At 39.8% G+C, this 24,355-nt stretch overlaps 1 protein-coding gene and 1 pseudogene across 1 annotated transcript in view; one reads left to right on the top strand and one right to left on the bottom strand.

The window, feature by feature from the left end:
* Positions 1 to 2,080: 2,080 nt before the first annotated feature.
* Positions 2,081 to 24,355, bottom strand: part of Slc31a1 (solute carrier family 31 member 1) — a 31,644-nt gene continuing 9,369 nt past the window's right edge. Inside the window, exons 2-5 of the mRNA XM_048339664.1 lie at positions 7,653 to 7,813; positions 7,008 to 7,080; positions 4,759 to 4,927; positions 2,081 to 3,568 (exon numbers count right to left, since the gene is read on the bottom strand). Coding sequence (XP_048195621.1) covers positions 3,367 to 3,568; positions 4,759 to 4,927; positions 7,008 to 7,080; positions 7,653 to 7,775 — 567 coding nt within the window. The 5' untranslated portion in view covers positions 7,776 to 7,813 and the 3' untranslated portion in view covers positions 2,081 to 3,366. The remainder of the gene's footprint in view (positions 3,569 to 4,758; positions 4,928 to 7,007; positions 7,081 to 7,652; positions 7,814 to 24,355) is intronic.
* Positions 13,047 to 16,283, top strand: LOC125346780 (annotated as a pseudogene).

Below are 24,355 nucleotides of genomic sequence, written 5' to 3'. Positions count from 1 at the left end.
AGCTAGGATTACAGGTGTGAGCCATCAGTGTCAGCTCTAGCCTGGCATTTTCAGTAGGAGAGTGAAATGAAGACAATGGTATCATGACATCTGGAAGCTATTGACACTTTAAAATCAATGGCAACAGCCAGCCTCCGCACACTGCACAAACCCAGCTTATTCTGATCTCATTCTGGATGGAAAGACATGCATACAATCACAAAATCAAAATATTTATTTTGTTCCTTTACACATGACACTGTTAAAACATTCCTACGACAGCAATACTGCTCTCCAGGAGCTTACAATCTAAAACAGTCAACATGAATGTAGACCCAGTGATTAAGGCATTATAGCAAATGTGGATTTTTGTATCTTTAGATGTATTTTCTGAAGAAGTGGCTAGAGAGGGCAGGGTCAAAAATCAAAGTACCCCCCATCCCTCTCCACAGATCCTTATAAGAAGCCCCTTAAGACTGGAACCCAAACACAGTATCTGTGGCCTGAAAACTAATTCTGGACCCCCCCTACCATATAGACTTCATTTCTAACCTCCTGCTTGTGGCACTGGAGTGGTGAGTGGAGTAGAGTCAGCACCTGAGATTCTGTAACTCTGGGAAGGGTACTAGGTAGCCCCCTCACCCAGCATTTATACAAATTCCAGTGGGGTGATGCTTCTGGAAGGTCTGTAGCAGGCTTGGAAATCAAGTCCTGGCTGTCATTTTAATCCACAGCCCAGAAATGCCCACTACGTCAGGAGGGCCAGGGACACAATGCACTGGACTACTAGAGACAAAAGACTGAAAGTCAGAAAGGGAAAAGGAGAGGAAAGAAAGGAACCAAAGAAACGGGGATACAGCCTTCTAGCAGACATGAACAGGGAGCAAGAGAAAAGTTCAGATTAAAAACAACAAACCAGAGGTCAGGCATCAAGTTCCAAATGAACAGGGATTAAAAAAATGGGACAAGAATTAGTTAATAGGATTGTTGTATTATTAAAAATCTAAGAGCTCAAGAAAGTTAGAATTTAAGCATTAACTTTTTTTTCTTTCACTGGCCCCATCCTTTGGCCACGTAGGATAAAGACTTAAAAATTCAGGGTTTTCTGATTATGTCTAACCTAAATACAGCCTGAATCCATTCTGGGTCTTACTGTGAGTTGCAAATTCTTAGCACTTTGGTTGGACGGGGCTTGGTTTTTCTCACCTCACTGATGAAGACCTGGAAGGTGTCTTATTAATTTTTACAGTGCTGGGGATTGAATCCAGGGCCCTGTACATGCTCCCCAAGTGCTCTACCTCTGAGCTACACTCCCAGCTCCTGGAAGATACTAGATAGCAGCTCATGTGGAGATTTCTAGAGAGCACCAGTCACAACTTAGCATTGTTTCTTATTTATTATTCCTTGGTTTTGGAGATGAAAACAAGACTATTTATACTGTAATGTTGGAATCTGTTAGTACCTGTTGTTCACTTTGCTCATGCTGAGTATCAAGCCCTAGTGGGGGGGCTGACCTGAGACAAAAACAAAGCTCTAAATGTTGGTTCTTGGATTTTAACCTTGATCCAAGAGCCTCAAAGCCTCTCTTGGTTCAAAGCCACCAAAGTACATATTACTTGTTTTCCAATATTGAACGGGCACCTACAGAGAAAGTACAAACTTCAAACAACAACACAGGCCAACGGGACAGGTGTCTTGTCTTCTCTGCCCAGAGGCACAATTGGATCTAGCACCGAGAAGGGCAGGATTAATAGACCAGAACAGGAAGAATCACTTTAAAGAGGTAGTTAGGGAATAAGACTAAAGACTGAACAGAATAAAAACCCAATGGGATTCTTCATTGAGCAAAGAGATTTTGGCCACTTCTAATCTGATTAAGTCCCCAAGAGTCATGAAGGTGGTCACACGGAGGATGAGGAGCTACCTAGAGTGTGGGGCATGGATGTTTCAGGTTGAGGAAAATCTTCCCACCAGCAAACCACACTCAAGTCTCTCCAAAGACAATGCCTAGCTTTCACCTTTCTGGGCTATGACTGACTGACTTATACTACAGATTAAAGGTTTCTCTCAGCCTTCAAATCACTTCCAGGAACCACTTTTTAAAAAACCAGTGGCTTCATATATGCTGCTATAGCTGTTACGTGTGTGTGTGTGTGTGTGTGTGTGTGTGTGTGTGTGTGTGTGTGTGCATGCAGCTGGAGCTGAATTAATGTTTATGGAATGATAAAGTTCTGATGAGCAGTATCACAGGAGATACACCCACCCAGACACACCACCTGCAATGGACAGCCTAATTCTTATGCCCAATACTAGGTACCTCCCTCCCCAGATATTAAAGCAGATATTCCCAAAGTGCAACACCTGGGAACTTAGAAATGCCAATTTTGGGGCTCTGGGTTTAAGGCCTAGAAACTAGTGTTTTTTAACAAGCCTTCCAGATGGTTTTGATGCATACTAAAGTCTGAAAAATCACTGGTTTCAGGCAGACATAAAAATAATAGTAGGAAAAAGATAATTCAAACTCTTCTCCTTCATTCAGCGGGGTCAAACCAAGGTACCACATCAAAGTAAAATGCCAATGGTTTTATTTTTAAAAATCAATTTCTATTTTCTCAAATGGATTGTCTTTTTCTTTCAGATTGGCAAGCTTATCCTAACAAAAATGTCAAAATATAAGGTGGGAAAACAAGCTGATGAGTAACCCCAAAATACAGAAGTCAACAATCGCTAGGCCTACATTTAGTCTCCAATCACCCCTCCGTATGCTGCAAAGGTTTTGGTGCAACACACCACACCTAGAGAAAGGCACAATGTAATTTTTACTCACTGAGTACAAAGACTGGACCTTCCTTTTTTTTTTTTGTGGCAGTACTAGGGCTCGAACTCAGGGCCTTAGGCTTGCTAGACAGACACTCTACCACTTGGAACTTGTGTTCTAATGTGACATTTGAATCCTGGGTTTAGTTGGGCAAGAATGTCCCTCAACTGTCATCAATCCTGGTTGAAGTTAATCCCTTTTCATTACTGACCCAGAAAACAAAAACCAAAACAACCCCCATCAAATCCACATATTGTGTTAAAGGAAACCCAGAAGATTAAAAAGCAGATAATCAAATCACTGACTAGAAAGCTACCTGGATTAGCCAACAATCAAGGATGATGATGAGGAGACGGCATCTCATGGGTGGCTTCACTTCCAGAGAAACGGGTATCTCAGCTTACTGAAAAACATGAATTTACCTTGGAGACTGTAAACTAAACCTCTACTCAGCAGGTGTGTGTGTAAAGAGAGAGGAGTGAGAAGGGATGATTGAAGCAGGAATCATGTCTTCCCAACTCAAGCGGCTCCCCACTGCAATTGGTAAGGCCACACCACTGAGTCTGGTGTTAATGGCAATGCTCTGTGATGTCTACTACCACTGCCTTCTTCCAGCTGAAGAGAAAGTATCCTGTTCCAGCCCCTGCTGCTACTGCGATGCAGAGGTAGCCGTTGTAGGTCATGAAGATGAGCATGAGGAAGTAGCTGATGACCACTTGGATGATATGCAGCACCGTTTGCAGGAGGTGAGGGAAGCTCAGCATCTGTTGCCTGCGGAGTAAACAGGGGTCTGAGCATGTGCCGATCAGGAGAAGGGGTAAGCAGCTGCAGCCATGAGCACAGCCTCAACTAGGCTCCTCGCAGCTACCCGGTGACTCACTGCACTCATGTGCAGCTCCTGAAGTGAGGCACCATGGGGCCATGAGGGTTATAAGCATTGGCCATATTTGGTGCTATATCAGGGGGAGGTAGGTGCCCTTTTGGGGGAGAAGAGGAAACTGTGAAGTCATCTTGACTCATCTCTACTTTGGCTGTGAAAGGGAAACCCTAAGTCCTCCCACACTGATTTGCCTGAACACTTTTAAAGTTGACATTCTATAGAAATGGAATTCAAACTGAGAGTTGGGTGCTGCAGCAGACACGACTTAACTAGGGGTCAGGAGACCTGACTGCTCATCTCCTATGTCATTCTTGAGTAACTCAACAATACATTTTGGCCTCAATAATAAGCTCATCAGAACAATGAGAATAAGTAATATTGTTTGCCTGAAAGCAAGATGTTGGTCTTTGTGATTTCTTAAGGTTCAAGACCTATATTTCTATTAAGACTTACATTTTTATTTTTTATATTTTTGCCAGTCCTGGGACTGGAACTCAGGGCCTGGGCACTGTCCCTGAGCTTTTGCTCAAGGCTAGCACTCTACCACTTGAGCCACAGTGCCACTCTGGCCTTTTCTGTTTATGTGATAGTGAGGAATAGAGCCTGGAGCTTCATGCATGCCAGGCAAGCACTCTACAACAGAGCCACATTCCCAACCCTAAAGACTTACTTTTCTACAAATCCCAAATTTAAAAAAAAATTGTTGATGTATAGAAAAAGTAATAATCATCCAAATATTTTCTTAGAACACTGACACCAAAATATATAAAATGAAGTTTGATCTGGCCGGATAAAACATTTTACAGAAAGGAACTGATTGCATTATGCCAGTCTCTTATACCTCGATCTGAAATTCTTAAATAAATATATATGTAAATGTTTTTAAATATAAGTTCCTTATCTTCTTTCCAAGTGACAAACACAACCCAGAATAAACATAACCCACAATCCCAAATCTCCAGACAGTTTTACTGGAGGCTGCATAGAATTCAGGAAGAGGGATACTAATAAAACAGCTGCTTTCCTGAACAATGAAGCCAAGGCTCTAGAAATTTTCTCTAGATCTGTTCTAGCTTCTTACCCAACAGTTTTGTGTGTCTCCATAAGGATGGTTCCATTTGGTCCAGGAACAGGCATGGAATTGTAGCGAATACTAACTTGTGACTTTCGCAGCAGACTCTCTCGGGCTATCTTGAGTCCTTCATAGAACATTGCTAGTAAAAACACAGCCACAAAAGCTCCAGCCATCTCTAAGTAGGGAAGGAAAAGATAGTAGCACTATCAAGATCATTAGTGTATAATTCAGCAAGAAAGACAATACAGATAAAGTTTTGCTTGTAGGTTTGTTTTGCTTTGCCTTTAGTGGTACTAGTGTTTAAACTCAGAGCCTCACACTTGTTAAGGCAAGTGGTTTGCCACTTCAGCCACACCTCCAGCCATTAGGTTTTTTAAAAATATGTTTGCATTGTTACCCTTTAACTGCCTGGTTAGATAGAACAAGTGAGATGTTTTTAGTTATAAAACCATGACCTCTGCTGAAGAATATATTTACTTTCTGATTAAGATATACAAACTCATCTAAACAATAACCTTTTCATCTTGTTGCCTAATTTCATTAAACTAGCTCTGCTCCATTCAAGCACACAGTGTAGAATAATGAAAAGAAGAATAATGCTACTTTTAAACTTAATACTAGAGACTGGACTCAGGGCCTGTATATGGAAAGCAGGAATTCTCCATCTTGAGCCATGTCTCCAGCCCCATTTTACCTTGGTTATTTTTGAGGTAAGGTTTCACTTCATGCTTAGACTGTATTCCTCCTTGTTCTTTCCCATGTTGCTGGTGACAACAGGCAAGCACCAGACATTGGCTGAGATAAAATCTTGTAAATTTCTTTTTACCTGGGCTGCCTCTTACCATGGTCCCCCCATCTCTGCCTCCAAAGTAGGTACAATTACAGGCTTGAGCCTAGCTTAGGCTACATAACAGGAACAGGCATTTCCATGCTAAGTCTTTTACAATGTGAAGTGTTGACAATGATAAGAACATACTCATGCTTCTAATTTAACAAACTTCTTGAGCTAAATGTTCCTCCCCATTTCTCAAAACAAAGTAAGGTATTTCTGGTTCCAAAGGCAGCCCACCTGACTACTGAGCTTGGACAATTTGAATTTAAAGAATTCTGGCTGGGGGCTGGGAATATGGCCTAGTGGCAAGAGTGCTTGCCTCATATACATGAAGCCCTCGGTTAGATTGCCCAGCACCACATATATAGAAAACGGCCAGAAGTGGCGCTGTGGCTCAAGTGGCAGAGTGCTAGCCTTGAGCAAAAAGAAGTCAGGGACAGTGCTCAGGCCCTGAGTCCAAGGCCCAGGACTGGCAAAAAAAAAAAAAAAAGAAAAAAGAAAAATAATTCTGGCTGAGAATATGGCCTAGTGGTAAAGTGCTCGCCTCGTATACATGAAGCCCTGGGTTCGATTCCTCAGCACCATATATATAGAAAAAGTTGGAAGTGGTGCTGTGGCTCAAGTGGTAGAGTGCTAGCCTTAAGCAAAAAAAAAGTCAGGGACAGTGCTCAGGACCTGAGTTTAAGCCCCAGGACTGGCAAAAACCAAAACAAAACAAAAAAAAGAATTCTATGCTAAGAACCAAGAACTTCATGGACCATAATTTACATACTACAAAGAGCAATGGTCCAGATAGTGCTATAAGGTACCATTGTCCTAGCTCTGTGTAATTCAGTAAAGGTCATTTAATCATTTGAGGTTTATTTTATTAATAAAATAGGACTATATTAGAACAGTGTTTTGTTGTTGTTTTTTGCTGGGCACTAGTTGGATCATATCTTAAAATTTTTTATTGTTATTATAATGGTGATGTACAGAGACATTGTAAGTCAAGTAAAGAGTACATTTCTTTTTGGATAATGTCACTCCTCACCTCACTTAGATCAGTGCTTTTTTAACCTGGAGTTACTTTGTAGTATATGAATGTGACTATACTATTAGGTCCAGGATCAATACCTTATTGAACAAGGAAACACTATGGAAAAGAATAAAAGGAAATGGATTGCAATAATCTGGTTTTTAAATGATTTTTCAGCACTCCAAAACATATACATATTAATTAAGGGAGACTTAGCAGAGGACCAAAGTAAGTATTACATATCCTGTCTTCCTGTTAAGGAATAGGAATCATGATGGTGATATATCAAGACCATAATGATTCAATAATTATGACAAAAAGAGATAGATATGGCTTGCCAAACTTTTTGTTACCATGTCTCATGAACTTGCTACTACCTTCAAGCACCATTTATAGATTACTCACCTCCAGGTGTGTTGATCACCAAACCGGAAAATAATAGTTCCACATTCTCAAAGTCAAAGTGGAAGGTCATACGCTGCCAGAACACAAAGGTAAGTCAGAGATGACTGCAGATTCTAAGTGAGGATTTCAGGAAAAAAGGCTTGGCATGTTTAAAGGCAACAGGTCTATATAAGATGTTAAGGGGAGATATTCATGGAAGTAAACGTTTTCTTCTTCATTTCAGGATTTCCATCATGTGCACTGAGTAAGAGTACTCTCTGTGCCCCTAAGAGCACCTTGTGTCTTTTTTCTCTTTCTTATATGAAGTATAAAGACCAGAACTTCATTCAGGAAAGGGCAAACTTCCAAAGAAGGGAACTACAGAACAAAGAACCCTAGAAACCATGGTTCTGGTGTGACTCCATAGCAAATTCACCATATGAATATAGGCAAATTCCTTGACTTGTCTAGAGGTACCCTGTCTAGGTACTGATTGAGCGACTGATTGGTCTGTCTGTCTAGCTGTCTATCCTTAATACACTTTGGTTTTACTTCATTGGAAAGCTGACCTTTAAAGATAACAAGATTCCAGCAATAACAGTATCATTATTTCTACTGTCTACGTGAATGGGAAGGGGCCTGTGCTGCCCCTCCTCCAACACTTACCATCATGTTGTGGTCTCCTCCACCATGGGAGTGTGAGGCTGAAGTGGTTGGGTGATGGTGAGATGGGGGCATGGTACTGTTGTGGTCCATATTGTTCATCCCCATATGGTGGGAATGATCCATTTTTCCAGGAAAAAAAATGAGAATAAGCAGGAGAGTCTCTGAAGAAAAAGAATGACAAATAACAAGGATGTAAAAATAGATCTTTTTTTAAAATTTAATTTATTTAATAATTGAACACAAATTTTTTTGCAAGGTGTTGTGCAAAAAGGGTACAGTTACATAGTAGGGCAGTGTGTACATTTCTTGTGATATCTTACGCCCTGTTTTTCTTTCCCTTCTCTAGGTCAGGTAGACATATATACAATATACAATGTATCAAGAACATATACGGTATAAAAATAGGTCTTGGTAAATAGTTTTCTATACAGAATTTTACCCAGTGAATAAAGGATCTGCTAGCATCTTTACTTAATTTATTTTGTTTATAATGTACAGATGGAAAGAGAAGTAATGTGGGCCAATAGGGATCACTTTTGGAAATGAGGACAGAGGATTTATAATAGGGCTTCAGATAAGTAACCCTCCCTCATTCTGCCAAATTGCTCCTGTAAGATACATAAATGAGTTCAAATATGAATATGAGATAAAGAGGATGGGTTGTAGGAAAAAGATCATATGTAATAATGTACCAATGGATACAATTAAGGCAATCTAATTTCTCTAAGGCTTTCTAATAATAAATGTCAGTAGATAAAAAGCCAGTACTTCAGATAATTCACCTAATTGGGATGGCCTGTATTTAGTCAGGATATTCAGATTGCATTGTGACTTACAGGACAACTAGCTCCAGCTAATTGAAATTTGAAAAAGGTCTATTGCTGCCCTGGGCAAGTAATGTGCTCAGACTTCAGGTATAATTTCAATCCTGCCAGGATATGTGAGTCAAGAACGTGAAAAGCAAGGTATAAATTGGATATTCTATATTAAATTAAGTCTAGACAGTGTGTATTCAACCTTATATCTTTTTTTTTTTTTTTGGCCAGTCCTGGGGCTTGGACTCAAGGCCCGAGCACTGTCCCTGGCTTCTTCTTGCTCAAGGCTAGTGCTCTGCCACTTGAGCCACAGCGCCACTTCTGGCCATTTTCTGTATATGTGGTGCTGGGGAATCGAACCCAGGGCCTCATGTACAGGAGGCAAGCACTCTTGCCACTAGGCCATATCCCCAGCCCCATCAACCTCGTATCTTTACTAGTACATCAATACTTTATTGCAAAAGTTGGCCTGGGACATAGACTATGGAGCAATAACTCCTCCAGCTGGAGTTGGGGGCAGGGAGTGGAAAGTTGAGGTGTGGATAGAGAGGGAGGTATTCACAGAATCTGCTTATACATTTCTCAACTTTTAATTTGTGGAAGAAAGAGTAGCTTTAGAAAATTGAACTAGGATATGGATGTAGTGGTGCATACTGGCAATCCCATCCACTTGGAAGGCTCAGGCAGGAGGATGAAGAGTTAAGAGGCCATCCTGGGTTACATAGTGAGTTCAAGGTTAGTTTGGGGTACATAACAAGACTGTCTCAAAAGAAAGAACAAAAAATAGGTATTCCTGTTCATAAGCCTAAGTATGTTTTTCATTATTCATTCAATGAAGAATTTTTTATTCAACGAAGCTATTATTACGGGTCTAAGAACTAGTAATTTAACAGTGAATACAAACAAGGTGCCTAGTAAGAGAAACTATGAAGTAAATAGAGCAACTTCATAATATGATCAGTGCTGTGAAGTGAAATAAACATGGTAATGTGGCAGTATTACTAAGAGGTAGGAAAAACATTTGTTTATTTGGAACTGAGATTTGAACTCAGGGCCTTACATTTGCTAGACAGGCACTGTACTTCTTAGCCATGCTGCTAGCACTTTTCCACAATGTTTATTTTTTGAGATAGGGTTCTGCTTTTCTATCCAGGCCCTTGCCTAGACAACACTCCTATTTCATGCCTCCCACCATAGCTGAGTTGAGGTGAACACTACCACACCCAGCTTCTTCTATTACAGGGAATCTCTCAAACCTTTTTGCCCAGGCTGGCATGAAACTACAAGCTACCTGACCTGAGGCTTCTATGTAGCTGGATGACAGGAATGCATCACCATCTCAGCTATTGGTTGAGAAGCAAGCCTTGTGAACTTTTTGCCCAGCTGCCTCGAGATGCAAACCTCCTGATCTCTAGCAGCTAGAATTATAGGCATGAGCCACTGTTTTTGACTAAGGCCACTTTAGATAGGAAGCTTCCAGGAACAGGAAGCCATGTATCTAACTCAAGAACACAAATATTTAGCAATCTATTTTTTCCTCTTCAACTACTCCATGATTCTATGGCTTATCAAAGATGCTTATTTCCAGTTAAGGATACAGCAAAACATCAGTTAGACACAAACAAAGTTTGAATTTCAATAACTTTCATGCCAGATACCACACTATTTGAAAATTAAAGAACTAGCCAATCTGGTACTATTAATATTTTTGTCCATGAAAGGTTTTACTGTAAACATTAAATAATAGAATAAAAAGAATTAGAGAGCTTGCAGCTTAGAGGCTGAAGGAGAGTAAGAGTTAAAAGAACAGCTTGGGCTACACAGTGATCAATGTGTAAATGGGCAGCAGTTTTCAAACAAAGAGGAAATGATAATGCACTGGGGAGGTTATTGATATCTGAGTGATCGCAAACTATGTTTTTAAGCCAAGCAAATGAAGTGAAGTCAGAACAACTAACACATCCACATAAAGAAACTATAATACAAGTCATAGATTTTTTTCTCTTCCAATGCAAGGTTGGACGATAATAACATTAGAAAAGAATAAAGAGTAATTTCATTCCATAGAGGCAGTGAATATTTAACTAAGTGCCTTCTGTTGTAAGAGACTAAGAAAGACACAGAAGTGGCCAAACATGATCTATCTTTCAAGAGTTTCAAGGATAAAAGCTAGGAGAAATGGAACAGTCATAATTTTCAATCTGAGGTATTAGTATTGTTTAAAAAAGTAAAAACATAGCACCACCACAAATTATTTGAGTTGTATCCTTGATTTTTGTTTTTTTTTTTTTTTTTTTTTTTTTTGGCCAGTCCTGGGGCTTGGACTCAGGGCCTGAGCACTGTGCCTGGCTTCTTTTTGCTCAAGGCTAGCACTCTGCCACTTGAGCCACAGCGCCACTTCTGGCCATTTTCTGCATATGTGGTGCTGGGGAATTGAACCCAGGGCCTCATGTATACGAGGCAAGCACTCTTGCCACTAGGCCATATCCCCAGCCCGATTTTTGTTGTTTGAACTTCACAGAAATCTTCCCATTCACAATTTTCAAAGACTCAGAAGTTCCTATTTGTTCAGTCCTTGTAGTACTAATGAGAACAAGCTGTTCAATGACAATGCATTATAAATGCTCTTCAGATATCAGTAACTCAAGAATCAAATATTCAAACTTGAAAAGTTTTCAAATTATGCACCTGTTTTGGAGTGTCACCTGTGCAGGATACATTTCACATCCAAACATCCTAGGAAATAGATCAGGAAGAGAATCTATTTGCTTTCCTTGTCAACCAACAATGGACTTCAGTAATAGAATTGTATGCAAGGCTTACAATGATATCTGAATAGGAAGGAATAAATCTTGTAGAAATTAACATACACACATACACTGGAGCTCAAACTTAAATCAGTCCTGATAAATCCTTATATTCACTCAAAGCCTAGTCCAGACTTGGACAGTAATTCAGCAACAGAGCATTTATTTAGCCTATATAGGTAAGGCTCTTCTTGCATGGCATACATAAAAGGCCTGAGCTTGAACTAAAGTATCACACACATGCAAGAACACATAATGACTGTACTTTTTTCTCTCCTTACTTGGCTGTTCAGAGACATGTATTTGAATCACCACACTTCTTTACTTTATAAAATTGTTATTGTAAAGGTGATGTACAGTGGGGTTACAGTTACATAATTCAGGCAATGAGTACATTTCTTTTGGAACAATGCCACTTCTTCCTTGTTTTCTCCCAGTTTTTCTGTGTTCCCCCTTACCCTTCCCCAAACAGATAAACTTACAAGAAAAAAGGTACAGAAATAAAAAAGAACAGCAACAAAGGAGAGAAAAAAAAAGCAAAATAACAAAAAACCTTGTTTCCATTTCTTGGAGTTCATTTCAATAAACATCATTTTATATGATCATATGCACATAGCTATTGAGCCTTTGTGATCCTCTTCTAAAAAAATCTTCCTTTGGTCTCATTGAGTGAATATGAATAACCCAACTTCCAAAACAAGCAAACAGACCTACACCATTTCCTGTACAATAGAAATTCTGTTTACAGGATGTAAACTAGCATCATTGTTTTTCACATTTACTTCAATGGCTCCAATCTATAATAACCCAAGCTAGGAATAAAATAAATACTGATATAAATAAGAACAAGTCAAAGGCCAGGATCATAGCAATACTGTAATCTGAAGAGAAGGTTTGACTTCAGAGTAATTATGGGCTTTGCTATTCTATCTTTGGCTTATTCAACTTTCTCTGAACTTTAGAGCCAACTTGACTTGCTCTCTAAGAACTGTTCACTCCAATTTAAGCTCCACCCTTGCCTCTTTCTGAGAACCAGGCTCAAGGTTCACAAAGTAGCTGGACTGTACCTTTATGAAACCAAGTTCTCCATAGTAAAGCAATGATTTTTAAAGGAACTTGCAGAAGAGTAAGGACAAGTGATAGACGAACTTTATAGACGTGCTAATTCTAGGCTAAGCCTCCACCATTTTATCCCCTCATGAAGTTTACAGATCATTTGTAAAGAAGAAATTTAAAAACAAAAAACCCCTTGAATAAATAACTCATGTTGAACTGAATTTTTTTATTTTTCAGTTCAATCCATGAGTTATTATACTATTTTATTATCATGTTGAGTTCATAAAACTAGGCAAGAAGATTAGAAATACTGTACTTTCATTTACATCTTTGCTAGTGAAGTTAAACTAGTTTGAATAGAATCCAAGAGGGATCCAATCAACTTTACATTCGATAATGGAGTAATAGAACTTAACTACACAGAAAAACTAACTTAACAGGAAAGCATCCATCAAAGAATTTGTAAGATACTATGATTGACCCAGGAAAGTTGCTGAGCTCTTCTGGATCTGACTTCTAGCCTGTTGAACATGGAGAGCATTAAGTGAGGTAATATACATAAAGCATCTAGTGAACTATGTGACAAGGCAGCTATTATCATTTTGCGGATTGTTAGAGTAGAAAGACCTTGAATAGGGAAAATCCAGTGAGTGAACTTGGTAGGAGAAGGCACTAATCAACATATTAGCTTTCTGTCTCCTAGCAAAGCCCACTTTCAAGCTCTTCTTTTGCCTATCCTGACTTGCCTGACACCAGAAGGTAGCTATCAGCAGGCATGTGGTAATCCCTTCTTCTAGCAGAGAAAGCTTCCAAGTTTTTTTCCCCATTCTATCTCTTGAGCCACAGCACCACTTCCAGCTATTTCTGTTTATGTGGTGCTAGGGAATCGAACCCAGGGCTTCATGCATGCTATGTAAGCACTCTACCACTAAGCCACATTCCCAGGCCCCCCCCCCACCCCCAGATCTTTAACATAGTAAGAAATGGCCTAGAAGTTTTCCTTTTAACAAACCAAGCACAAGTTGGGCATGAGTGGCTGATGGTAATCCTAGATACTCAGGAGGCTGACGTCTGAGAGATTCTTACCTCCAATTAACCAGAAAACAGGCACAAGTGGCACTGTGGCCCAAGTAAGAGGACCGCCTTGAGCAAAGAAGCTCAGAGACAGTGCCCAGGCCTTGAGTTCAAGCCCTAGGACTGGCACACACAAACACAAAAAATTAAGCATCGATTTATATGAAACTGAGTTCATATAAAATAGCCAATAAGTTCTCTCCAGTGAGGCTGGGCATGGGTCCTGGGAGGCATACCACTGAACACTGGGTAAAAAGCCTTTTGGGGGGACTCTGGCTGAAAGGGATAATTGTTATGTTTTATGTGTGCATGGTCTCAATTAGCCACTTAAGGAAGCAAGATGTGGAAGCCACTTCCCAAACCAGTCAAACTAAGGCAAGTTAGAGTCTTTAGGGCTGAACCCAGAACACCAGATGAATTGTACTTTGAAAAAGGTGATATTATCTATATAACTGACATGAATGATACTAAATTGGTGGAAAGGGACCTGCAAAGGCAGGACAGGGCTCATTCTAGGCAATTATTGGCTGAGCAGGCAGAATCCACTGACAATTCTTTGCATGAAGCTGCAAAAAGAGGCAACCTGAGCTGGCTGAGAGAGTGCTTGAACAACTGAGTGGGCGTGAACAGCTTAGACAAAGCTAGAGCACTGCCTTGTACTGCCACGGGGCTCACAAAGATGTGGTGGAAGTTCAATTTACTCAGTCCAATACTGAACTGAATGAACCAGCAGAACAAGTTGGGGGACACAGCTTTGCATGCTGCTGCCTGGCAGGGCTATGCTGACACTGTCCAGTTGCTTCTGGCAAATGGTGCGAGAACAGACTTAAGAAACAATGAGAAGAAGCTGGTCTCCGACATGGCCATGAATGCCAACTGTGCATCTCTCCTGAAAAAGAAGCAGGGAGCAGATACAGTTGGAACATTAAGAAATGCTGAGGTCTGTCTTGATGATGAAGACTCAGATTAATTCCTTTCTGGACATTTGACAATTAGAACTTCTTTTGCTTTTGCTATTCTGAAACTTAAGTTTTTCACAAAAGAGTACTGATAACTGGCAGTGTTGCACTGTGAGTAGGATGTAGGATGCATAAATGAATGTCTCACCTTTGTTTTGCCAATAAGTGATGGGATACTTTGCTGTGTAAAATACATTTATATTCACCAGAGTAGAACAAGAACAGATTATTTCCATTTATTAAGTGAAAGGAATAGTAAGAACATTTTGCCTTAAAAAATCAGAATCTTTCTCTCTCTCTCTGCCTCTCTCTCTCGTTTTTTACCTCAAGAATTGGGATATCTTGAATGGATTTCTTTTAGGGGAGGATGTTTATTATAATAACAGACAAAAAATACTTAACAGAAAATTGTCTGCTGTTCTCACAGAAAAAAATTTTTTAAGAAACTTAAATAATTGTCAATAAGTCTATTTCTTAGGAATGCTTTACACTATTTACTTTCTAATGTATATTTATCTTATCTTTAATTGGGTTCTTACAGTTGGCCATATACCAATTTGTTCCTGCTGTCTTGGGTACTGTTAGATACGAGAAATGGCAGAGTGTACAATGAATGTAAGACATTCAAATTTCACATTTCTTTCCATTTCTTCCTTTTCCTCATCTTGTAGGTATGGTGCAGTATTACTCAAAAAGCTTCCAAAATGTCCCTGTAGCCAGGTACTACTGGCTCTGCTTGTAATCCTGGTTATTTAGGAGGCTGAGATCTGAGGCTCCATGTTCATAGCCAGCCTGAGCAGAAATGTCCAAGCAAGAGCACAAGGCCTTGAGATCAAGCCCTAGTTAGTACACACACACACACACACACACACACACACACACACACACACACACACACACGCATGTGCACGCCTTGTAATCAGGAGAATAATTATTTCCAAATATGAAGACTATTAAAAAAAAAAACCTTTCCCTATTCCTTCCCTATCTTTCCTAGTAAAAACTCATCAAAAAGATTAACTTGTGGGCCTGAGGCAAAATTTAGCCTCTTTATAAACATAAACATGAATGTGGACAAAAGTTAGAATATTAGCAAGAAGGCTAAATCCATGACCACTCTTGATTTTCACACTGACATTATTTATAACAGGTTTAGTCTAAACTTCAAATTTTCTTTTATTTTCCTGGTTTTACACAATGGTGGACAAAAAACGAAGAGGGACCAAGCAGATTAGACTCCTAGATCTGCCACATGGCCTCTTCCCTGGCTCAGAGAGTTGTGATCTGGAGTCGCAGACAATTCTGGAGACAGCCTTTCTTGACTTCTACGATAAGGGGAGGTTTCTAGTCTTAAAACGAGTAGGTTCATGTTCCCTTTTGTCTTTGTAAAAATATAAAAAGAGAAATCTATCTGGTTGCTTGCCCTCTTTTTCTAATGATTACTTATGAGTGGTGGCTTATAAGCTTTTGGGGGGCATGGATATGGGAAATCTAAAGTCAAAGACAATATACCACCATGAATAATTCATGCTTATGAACTATGTCCTCATGATCAGGTAACCAGTTTAACTGGGTTAGCCCTGCTTTTTATGACCCGTACGGGGTCAGTAGACAGTCTAAGAAATGGCCTGGCTTGGCTTCAAAGTGTTCAAAACTCCCTTGTATCAAAGGTCTAATTCTTTCACAGTCACTTCTGAGAGCAGACTATAGACTACTTTAAAATTCTCTTGATGGTATTATGAATTCCACATCTAAGTTGTCCTTTGGTGGAGAGGGCAGTGAAGGAGATACAGGAATCAGGAGGAGACTTTGATCTAATGAAGTAATAAATAGGGCATAGAAATCAGTCTATGAGCGGGCACCAGTGGCCCATGCCTATAATCCTAACTATTCAGGAGGCTGAGATCTGAGGATCATGATTTGAAGCCAGCATGGGCAGAAAAGTCAATGAGACTCCTCTATCTCCAATTAGGCACCAAAAAAGCAGGAAGTGAACCTGAAAGCTCAGGGACAGCTACCTAGGCCCCGAGTTCAAGCTCTAGGACTAGAAAAAAAAAAAAAGAAAAGAAAAAAAGTAAAATGACTAGTGAAGGTGAGAAAATAGGCCAAGTCAACAATAAAAAGTGATACACATCCTCAGGTATACGCATCTCCCCAGAGTAAGTCTGGCAAATGCTAGAAACTGATAGAGTAGGCAGTCATAACTAAGGAGAATGATTTCCTAAAATTAGAGCCAGGCATGGTAGACTTTCCTGTTATCCTAGCTCTCAGGAGGCTAAGGCAGGAGAAGCACGAGTTCCAGGCCAGCTTGGGCTATGTAGGGAGATGCTGTTTCAAAAAAAAATATTTTTTTCTCCAGAAACTCTTTACCATCACATTATCTCTACCACACAGAAAAATAAGATACTTATTTTAAAAATCTTTTATAAGGTTCCCCAATAAGGGGCTGGGGATATGGCCTAGTGGCAAGAGCGCTTGCCTCGTATACATGAGGCCCTGGGTTCAATTCCCCAGCACCACATATACAGAAAATGGCCAGAAGTGGCGCTGTGGCTCAAGTGGCAGAGTGCTAGCCTTGAGCAAAAAGAAGCCAGGGACAGTGCTCAGGCCTTGAGTCCAAGCCCCAGGACTGGCAAAAAAAAAAAAAAAAAAAAAAAAAAAAAAGAAAGAAAGAAAGAAATTGAATAAAAGGAATATTAAAAAAAAAAAAGATTCCTCAATAAAACAATGACCACCATTTAAGTTCTGGCTTTTTGCTTCTGTTGAAAATTAAAATAATACTACAAAATTTCACTTTTCTTCATAGCACTAGTTGGACTAAGATAGTAATGGAAATGGTTAAGAATTTAGTGATTTTCAGAGTTTTAATAATTATGTTAATTTCTCTTTCTTCAACAGCTACCAAAGTGAGCATTACTTCAAATAATTTGCATAGAGGTGCATATTGGTGCTTTTCACACAGAATTTATGTGACTGAATTACTCATAAGTCTCAGACTCATGGGCTGCATCAAAGGTAACCAACCAGCTAGACATATAAAGGGCAAAATACATCAAACAATCACACTTAAAACTTCAAGGACCTTCATTTATAATTGGCCAATAATGTAGGCAAACAAGAAATGCTGCATGGATTGACAAGATCTTATAATAAAACAACAACTATAAATTAGTGGGAGTAGCTCTTTCACTTGGAAGCTCTTAGCTAAGCAAGGACAGGAATTTAGGAGCTGCTCTGAAAATCATTCTCTAATTGTGTCTGTGGAAAGAGAAAGCAATCCTGGGATTTGATTCTGAATGGCAACTCTTTTTTTTTTTTTAAATATGACAAAAAAAAAACCCCAAAAACAAAAAACACCCAAACCCTCAACCAATTGATTTCTAGATACTGGTTTGAAGTCATCCTCCATGTAAACGTCATCTGTCCACATCATTGTACCTTATTAAGATGCTCAGACTGAGCCAAGGAGGCAAGAAGCCTGTCAGGGCAAGACAAATCCAGAGTTGCTGATTACATGAGGAATTCCATAGCCATCAAGGGCTATCATTTTCAATGCTAACGTCAAGCTTCATTCGTCAAATGTCCACCATCCAATCCCTATGTCACTTATATCTTCTGGACAAACATGAAAGGACAACACCACTACCAAATAAGCAACAAAATAAAGAAAACAAACGTGTTTAAACATGAAAGAGACATGGATGGCAAACATTTAATTGGGCTTAAATTTCCTTATCTGAAAAACAACTATGTGATTAATTGAGTTCTAACCAGAACTAAAACTTAATTCCACATTTTTCCATTTGGTTTCCAGAACAGGATGTCTCTTTCTCCCTGTCTAATTTATCTCTGGATCGTCCACATTTCCTCATACTCTACACATGGTAAATAGATTACAACAAGTGTTTTTAGAAACGAGTTTTTTTTCTACTTGCTTCCCTTGAAAACGTAGACATAAGACAGACAAATTCTTTAATGTTTTAATGATATACCAGGCAAACCTCAATTTCCTCTACCACCTTAATGTGTTTACGGTGTTACATAATTATATCTGATGGGCTTGAAATGATTCAATTGTTGTACATAGAATAGTGAAATGTAACTTAGTGGCCTGTACCAGTGGTTCGTGCTTGTAATTCTAGCTACTCATGAGGCAAAGTTTAAGATAAAATAAACATAAAAACCTGAACAAATAAAACAAAAGAAACAAGGACACATCCTTCCTATAAAGCCAACTCTATTATCTTATTTTATTTTTCTCTTCACAATATATTTTCCTTCTAAAATGGAACCACAGCACAGAGAGATCAAGCTACCTGTTCAAAGCTGTATTTGGAGAGCTTGGAGAAAACTCTGCCAGAACCTGTGTTTCCTCACTTTTTACCTAGACTTTATTGTCCACTAAACCTGTCTTACTTTCTACTCAACATCATGAATGTCACAACTCTGCCTCTTTTCCAAATCCCCAGTAACAGGAGATTTATTCAGCTAATCTCTGTTTTTCACCATCAGGAGCTCTGTTATGAGTTTTCCTGGTGGCTCATGTTCTCTGTCCATTCTATATGACCCACCCATGACAACTCTTATAGACCCCTGGCATGACTCTATCTGCTCAGAAAAATCCCACTGCCTATTGGCCTCTCTTTTGTCTATTAACCAACCTCCTTGGTTTGAAATCACCAATCTTTAAAGCAAGGAACCCAACCTACCTTTCTGCCAACATGAACACTGTGTTCCAGCCACACCAACCTGATAAGGAAGGTTTCTAGACTCATCAGACACATCCCACACTTGTTTCTTCTCCTCACATTGTTTCTTCAGCCTGGAATGCCCATCTTTCCAACTTCTAATGCAACAAGTCCTCCACGTTGTCCAAGGCTAGTTCTAAGATCTTTAAACATCTACAACACATCGTACCTTTCCCAATTATTACAACTGGGGCTAGAGCTTACCCAATGTCCTAAAATGATTTTAGGAATAAAAATAAATCTGTACCTGTCTGTAATAAAATAAATCTGTATCTGTCTGTAATCATGCTGACCCAATGGTAGAGAGACAAATGTCAAGGGTAACAGCAGGGAGTTTCACAATCAGCCTTAAGCTTTTTGTTTTTGTTTTTTGCAGTACTAAGGTTTCAACTCAGTGCACTGTACTTGCTGGGCAGGCTCTGTACTACAGAGTCACACCTCCAGCCTTTTTTTTTGTCCAGTCCTGGGGCTTGGACTCAGGGCCTGAGCACTGTCCCTGGCTTCTTTTTGCTCAAGGCTAGCACTCTGCCACTTGAGCCATAGCGCCACTTCTGGCCATTTTCTGTATATGTGGTGCTGGGGAATTGAACCCAGGGCCTCATGTATATGAGGCAGGCACTCTTGCCACTAGGCCATATCCCCAGCCCCTCCAGCCTTTTTTGTACTGGTTGTTTTTGAGATAAGATCTTACTTCCTGCCCAGATGTGCACCTGGATTGTGATATGCCTATTTTAGGCACCCTGTCCTAATTGGGGTGACAGATACGTATCACCATGCCCACTTTCTTCCAATGAGTTGGAGTTTCAAGGACTTTTCTTTCCTGGAACTTCAATTATTCCAATCTCAGCCTTCAATGTAGCTAGGATGAAAGGTGTATGCCAGTCAGCTATCAGTTGAGAAGAAGACATACAAACTTTTCTCCCAGGTTGGCCAAGAATGGCAATAATCCTCCTGATCTCTGCCTTCCAAGGAGCTAGCACTACAGGTATGGGCCACTGGCATCTAGCAGCTGTTTTAAATGAGGTATTAAAACATTGGCTCAGTCTTTAGTTGTTCTTCCTTCATAGTGTTTCCTGCACATGTTCTTCTGTGAGGCTGATTTGTAGAAGGAAAGAACAAACCCTTACACTCCCATGGGCTAATGCCACCTGTTAAAACATTAGAGAATAAAAGCCATCTAATTTCTGGGTTATAATATGGCTTGAAAGACAAAACCAAAGAATGCTATGCAAGTGCTAGTTAGAGCTATTCCTTGACAGTAAGAGCAGCTTAAGTCATACAGCGCTCTTTGCAGGTGAGAGTTAAGCTTCCAGACAACTGTTAGTTTGCAGTCTGATGGTATTCAAGTCCTGCTCTGCAGAATTCTAATTCAGTCTCTCAGTGACATTTCTTATAAAAGTCCCATGGTTCATAAGGACGGCAATGGGAGGTTAAATTGATTTCAACAGCACTTGCACGGATGATTCAAATCTTGCTAGCTCAGTAAATAAATAAGAGAAGGTAGGCTGAGCTTCAAGAGGAGCAGGAAGAGCAGCGTGTACTGTACACAGCAAGTGTTTAACACACTTGTGCTACACCACACAATCTGTATCAGACTTGGACCCTTCAACAGATATAAAGCAAACCCCACTCTCACTCATCCCTCCTTCACAATGTGACTGGGGTAGGATTTACATAACTCCAGATTTGAATGCTCTGCTTCAAAGCCAGGGGAAAATGTACCAGGCTGAGTCCACAGTCTGGATTCTAGTGCATTTTCATTGTGCTAAGTTCTTTGAGTAAGACATTGTCTCAGACTCAGCATTTTTGATGTTTTAAGCTGGATAACTCTGCTGTACTGTAGAATGCTTAATAGTATTCCTAACCTCTGACCACAAAAGTGACAACTAAAAATGTTTCCAGAGGCCAAGCATGGGGGCTCACACATATACTCAGGAGGCAGATATCAGGAGGAATTATAGTTTAAGGCCAGCCTGAGCAACAACGTTGGTGAGGGCCCCCCACCCCCACCCCATCTCCACAAATACACCAGGCATAGTGGTTCATGCCTGTAATCCAAGCTGTGCAGAAGGCAATCAGAGGAGGACCAGGGTCCCAAGCCGGCCTAGGTAAAATCACAAGAACCTACCTGAAAAATAACTAAAGCAAAGAGGGCTGAGAACATGGCTCAGTGAATAAAGTGCCTGCCTAGGAAGCCTAAGGCCCTAAGTTCAAACCTCAGTACTGAAAAACAAAACAACAACAAAACAAATAGCTTCTAGGTATTTCCAACCATTGGCTCAAAACTTTTCTGGATAACTCACAGGCAGCACCTGAGATGGAGCCTACTTTAATATCTGTATAGATTACAGCTGGAAAGAATATTAAGCGCAGAAGTTTTAGTTGTGGGCCTGGTGTTTCTACTACATTAGGTAATCTAACTTTTCTGGTCAGTTTCCTTAGTTAGGGGAATGAAATGTACATCCTTAGCACATATTCAGAAAAGTTTGTGTATGTATAATAATTTCAACAAAAAGCCAACATACACTTGCCTTTTCTAAATGCACTCTGAATGAACTGATATGCTTTATGGCATTCTAACATTTCACAAGACTTAAGATTTACTTAACAAACACATTTCAGACATCTAGTACTTTCCAACTCACCACCTTCATCTCCTCTGACTGGCACCTTGCCAAAACAGAAACAGCAAATGCCCTCGTTGTTTCTGGAGTCTTTTGTAGGCCATCTTTGAAACTCAGAACAAGTATTAAAAGTTTGTGGGAACAATATGAACACATAAAACTGGGATAATAAAACCTCACATTATAAATATTAAATGTAAATATGCATATGAAAGCAGCTGTATAGTATAATAATGTATAGCAAACAATAAATGCTAAGTACTCTCCTCCTATCTCAGGTATTTTCAAAGTATAGTCCAAGAACAACCTAGATCAGAATCATCAAGGATGTGTGACTAAAAATAACAATATGGAACAGGTGTGGTACTTCATGCTGTAATCCTAGCACTAGGGAGGCAACAGTTAAGAGGACTGAGAATATTTGGCCAGTCTTGCTACATAGCAAGACCTTGTATTAAAAAGAAAGAAAGGGGGCTGGGAACGTGGCCTAGTAGCAAGAGTGCTTGCCTATTATACATGAAGCCCTGGGTTTGATTCCCCAACACCACATATTTCTATAGCCAGAAGTGGCGCTGTGGCTCAAGTGGCAGAGTGCTAGCCTTGAGCAAAAAGAAGCCAGGGACAGTGCTCAGGCCCTGAGTCCAAGCCCAGGACTGGCAAAAAAAAAAGAAAAAAAGAAAGAAAGAAAGGGAGGGAAAAAAAGACAGACAGGAAGGAAGAAAGGAAGGAAGGGAAGAAGGGGGGAAGGAAAATAATGGATCCCAGTCTATATCATGAGTGGAGCCTCAAAATTTAGGTATTTAGATGTTTATCAAGCAATACAAAAATTCTTACCCACCGTGAAACTTGAGAACCACAGTTCTGATTACACAGATGCACAACACAGACAATGCTTCCTTAGTTATAATTACACTTTCTGTGGTTTAAGGGGTGAATACAATACACTAAAAGACATTCTTGGAGAAAAAGAGAAGTGGGGGGCAGGCTATAACCACCTAACTTTGATTTCACATATTGCTGTAATTGTCCAGTTTTATTATTGCTGGCATTTACCTCTGTGTCTATAACCTCAATGTTACCACAGGTGACCATGCATAGGGCTGATACTACTTGTAGTTTCAATTTCAACCATCCATTGGGTAAAGGGGGCGAATGCTACACACAGAATCTAAGATGTGGATGTTTCACAAGTGAGAACTTAAAAGAAAAACCAAACAAAAAAGGAAAAGAAGAAAAGAAAGCCAAGATTAACCAAGAACTGAAGTAAGCATGCACTTACTTTGAGATTCTAGCAAGGACACAGTGCTAAAGCACTTCACACACACTATCACTGAATAACCTTCTGGGCTAGCACTGCATTTAACACTGGATTGCTTTGTGATTTGAAAGACATTAAAAAAAATCAATTTGAGTAAAATCTTTCAGTCCCATATGAAGGGAGGAATTAGTGTATTTTCTATAGTTTTACTTTTTGATATTAAGTTTAAAAGTCAGGGTTTGAATAGATATAAGTAAAATAATAAATGCACTGTTCCCCAACCCCCTTTTGTCAGTTGTGGTACTTGAACTCTGCCTGGGCACTGGCCTTGAGCTTTTCTGTTCAAGGTTAGCTTTCTACCACTTTGAGCCACAGTACCACTTCTGGTTTTCTAATGGTTAATTGGAGATAAGAGTCTTATGGACTTTCCTGCTGGGGCTTGCTTTGAATGTGACCCTCAGATCTCAGCCTCCTGAGTAGCTAGGATTACAGACATGAGCCAGCTGCACCCAGCTTCCCACACGTTTTTGTTATTAGCTGTGCATGGGGTGTGTCACTCACCCCATCACTGTCCCTTATTCCCCCTCCTTGCTTCCTAAACCATTCTCAACAAGTCTCACTGCTCCATTTTCAAACATGTCCATAAAGTATTTTGTCCATATTTACCCTTCCACTTCTGCTAGCAGCCACACCTCAGATAGGACTTGTTTTACATTCCTGCCATTCACATTTTAAAAGGGTTTCACCATGGTATTACACTCAGGCATCTATAGTACATTAATCAGATAGACTCCCTTCTCCCATCCTCACCACCCCGAATTATTCTGCAGCTCTCAGTGAGCTTCCTTCTGCCATTGTTATTCATAGATGCAGTGTATTTTGTCTTGTTCACCCTCTAACCATCTCTTCTCACTTCCACCCCGCACCCCTTCTAATCCCTTAAAACAGTCTCACAATTACAAATATGCCAAGACTTTTAATTCCCTCTACATTAAGAAACTGGTATAATTCTCAACATAATTAATGAAATTAAGATTTGCTCTAAGTTCATCAATCTGTCCCTAACCAACAACTCCATTTTTGAGATGGATTTGGTTTGAGATCCTGAATAGCCCACCATAAGCAACAAAAACTCCCAAAACAAAATAACAACAAACAAGAAAAAACAGGAGAAGGAAGCTGTGGCAGAGATGGCATTTCCCCTTTCTTTGGTACAGCCACTCTCCAAATAGACAGGGACCATCCCTCTAACCATAAAACTGTACTTCAACGGTTGTGAGCCTCTGGGCAAATTACTTAATACCTCTGTGCCTCAGCACTAAAATATGGATAATAAAAGTAACCTATCTCATAGGACTTTTT

The sequence above is a fragment of the Perognathus longimembris genome, chromosome 1 (assembly GCF_023159225.1).
Source record: "Perognathus longimembris pacificus isolate PPM17 chromosome 1, ASM2315922v1, whole genome shotgun sequence".
NCBI lineage: Eukaryota > Metazoa > Chordata > Mammalia > Rodentia > Heteromyidae > Perognathus > Perognathus longimembris.
This window is presented reverse-complemented; position numbering and strand designations above follow the sequence as displayed.